The sequence below is a fragment of the Heptranchias perlo genome, chromosome 41 (genome assembly GCF_035084215.1).
Source record: "Heptranchias perlo isolate sHepPer1 chromosome 41, sHepPer1.hap1, whole genome shotgun sequence".
NCBI classification, from domain to species: Eukaryota; Metazoa; Chordata; class Chondrichthyes; order Hexanchiformes; family Hexanchidae; genus Heptranchias; species Heptranchias perlo.
This window is the reverse complement of record NC_090365.1, coordinates 7230005-7232330: the sequence shown is the minus strand read 5'-3', so window position 1 is coordinate 7232330 and position 2326 is coordinate 7230005. Positions and strand designations below refer to the sequence as shown.

The following is a 2326-nucleotide window of genomic DNA, read 5'->3' as shown; positions in this document are numbered from 1 at the left end:
GTGTCATTGTATTGCTGGTGCTAGCACTTCTGCTGGATATATCTACTCAAATTTCAAATCCATTCAAGGATTAGCAACCAAATGCGTTCATATTAAATTCCCTTTTCTGCTGCGTTGACAGAAGTGTTAATCGGCTTTTTTGAATTCAAGTTAAACAGTAGATTCAGGAATTGGACACAAAGTGGGTTAAATGTTTCTTCACCACTCTTTACACAGGGTCATTCTCAGGCCTTTGTGTCCACAGCTGTGTTGGGGAAAAGCTTTTTTCTCACTCCTTGGACATGATTTTAACCCGGAAGAATGGATGGGTTGGGAGCAGAGGGAGGTGGTCGCAGACATCGGTAGGCTCCTTCATGCAGAGCTAACCCCGACCGGGACTGGTGGCCACGCATTGGCCGTCGCAGTTAAGGTCACCACTGCCCTCAACTTCTTCGCCTCCGGATCCTTCCAGGACGCCATGGGTGATGTCACCAGGATCTCTCAGTCGTCTGCCCATAAATGTGAAACTCATTTTTCAGCACTGGGACTCGTTCCCACTCCAAACTTTTAAAAGCGTCTGGGACACTTTGGAAACCCGGAAGTCCCACCGGCAATTAAAACCGGCGAGATCATATTTAAAGGGAAATTAACATCTTTGAAGTATTTAAATCAATTGTGGGGATTGGGGCAGGCAAACGATTTTAACTCTGCCTGAACGGGTGTCCCGTGGCCTCTGAAACACACCATGGAAACCTGAAAGTGAGCTGCAGTCAGCAGCCGTTTGGACATTTAAACCAGAGATTGACAAACGGGGATAAAAGGTGAGTTTTTGCAGCAGGGCAAGCAGTTCTCTCAGGCGAATCTTAGTGTTTAGACTCAGATTTTTTTGTTCACACTTAGAATTCTTCTGTTCAGACATATTTACCTGCATCTTGGACCCCCTCAAACTGACACTATCAGGATGGGGAGGGGGTGCAATGGATGTATTCAGCACTATATCTGAGAGGAAGGCACATCACCGTCCGCGGCAGGCATGGCGGGCAGTTATGGGAGTTGCAGCTGCGCCAAAGGGAGCTGCAGAACGGCAGAGAGGAGTACAACGGAGGGGCCAACGTCTCAGGAGGCACTACCCTCGGGAGAGGGTCTACAGGCAGAGGCTGAGCGTCCTGGACCTCTCTGAGGAGCAGTGCCTACGACGGCTAAGATTGAGTGGCCAGCTGGTCGCAGACACCTGCAGGCTCCTTCATGCAGAGCTAATCCCGACTGGGACTGGTGGCCACGCATTGACCGTCGCAGTTAAAGCCACCACTGCCCTCAACTTCTTCGCCTCCGGATCCTCCCAGGACGCCATAGGTGACGTCACCAGGATCTCTCAGTCGTCTGCCCATAAATGTGTACGACAGGTCACGGATGGCATGTTTGCCGGGGCATCCGACTACGTCAACTCCCCCATCGACGACATCAGCCAGGCTGAGAGGGCAGTGGGTTTCCACTCTCTGGCTGGGCTTCCCATGGCACAATTGATTGCACACACGTAGCAATCCGAGGACCTGCATGTAAGCCAGGACTGTTCATCACCAGAAAAGGATATCACTCTATCAATGCACAGCTGGTTTGCGACCACTGGAAGAGGTTTCTGCAGCTCATGCACCAAATTCCTGAGCAGCTGCCATGATTCCTTCATTCTGCACGAATCCAACATTCTGGCCCTCTTCCACGCACAAGAAACACTCAAGGGATGGCTCCTTGCAGAAAAGGGGTACCCCCTGTGGTTCATGACACCTGGGAGGAATCCCACCAGTGAGGCACAGAAGCGTTACATCACCAACAGCTCTGTCATTGATCGTGCCATAGGAACGCTGAAGATGTGCTTCCAGTGTCTGGATCGATCTGGGGGAGCCCTTCAGTACTCACCGGCGAAGGTGTGTAGAATAATACCCATGTGTTGTGTCCTGTGTAACATCGCTCAACAGAGAGGGTTACCGGTGGATGAGGTCCCATGCGCTCCAGAAACAGCCGCACCCGCCATCAACATTGAAGAAGACGAGGATGAAGAGGGCGACGATGGGTGAACCATTGGCAGAGCAGCGTCTCACCTGGCTGCTCGTCATATTTGATAGATTCTCACAGGGAGATCTGCGAAGTGACTACAGCCAAGTACTCAGACCACCATAGCCACAACCTCCCCCCACCCAGGTTGCACAAGACCGTCATACAACGACACATACACCCATTGCAAACGCTTCCAATGGGTGGCATCAAGTCTTGCTGTTCATGAGCAACCACATGTAAGGGCTCTTTCACAAAAGGGACTCGAGAATGGGCAAGTGGTGGTGAGAGTCATAAC

The 2326-nt window shown here is 51.2% G+C and overlaps 1 protein-coding gene across 1 annotated transcript; it reads left to right on the top strand.

The window, feature by feature from the left end:
- Positions 1–956: 956 nt before the first annotated feature.
- LOC137305867 (putative nuclease HARBI1) lies at positions 957–2051 on the top strand. The gene is made up of 2 exons (XM_067974803.1): positions 957–1464; positions 1561–2051. The coding sequence occupies exons 1-2, from the start codon at positions 957–959 to the stop codon at positions 2049–2051; spliced, it is 999 nt and encodes a 332-aa protein (XP_067830904.1).
- Positions 2052–2326: the final 275 nt, after the last annotated feature.

Coding starts and splice junctions, on each gene's coding strand:
- LOC137305867 (XM_067974803.1), top strand. CDS start 957: ATGGATGTATTCAGCACTATATCTGAGAGGAAGGCACATCACCGTCCG. Junction 1,465..1,560: donor CCAGGCTGAGAGGGCAGTGG/GTTTCCACTCTC, acceptor GTTCATCACCAG/AAAAGGATATCACTCTATCA.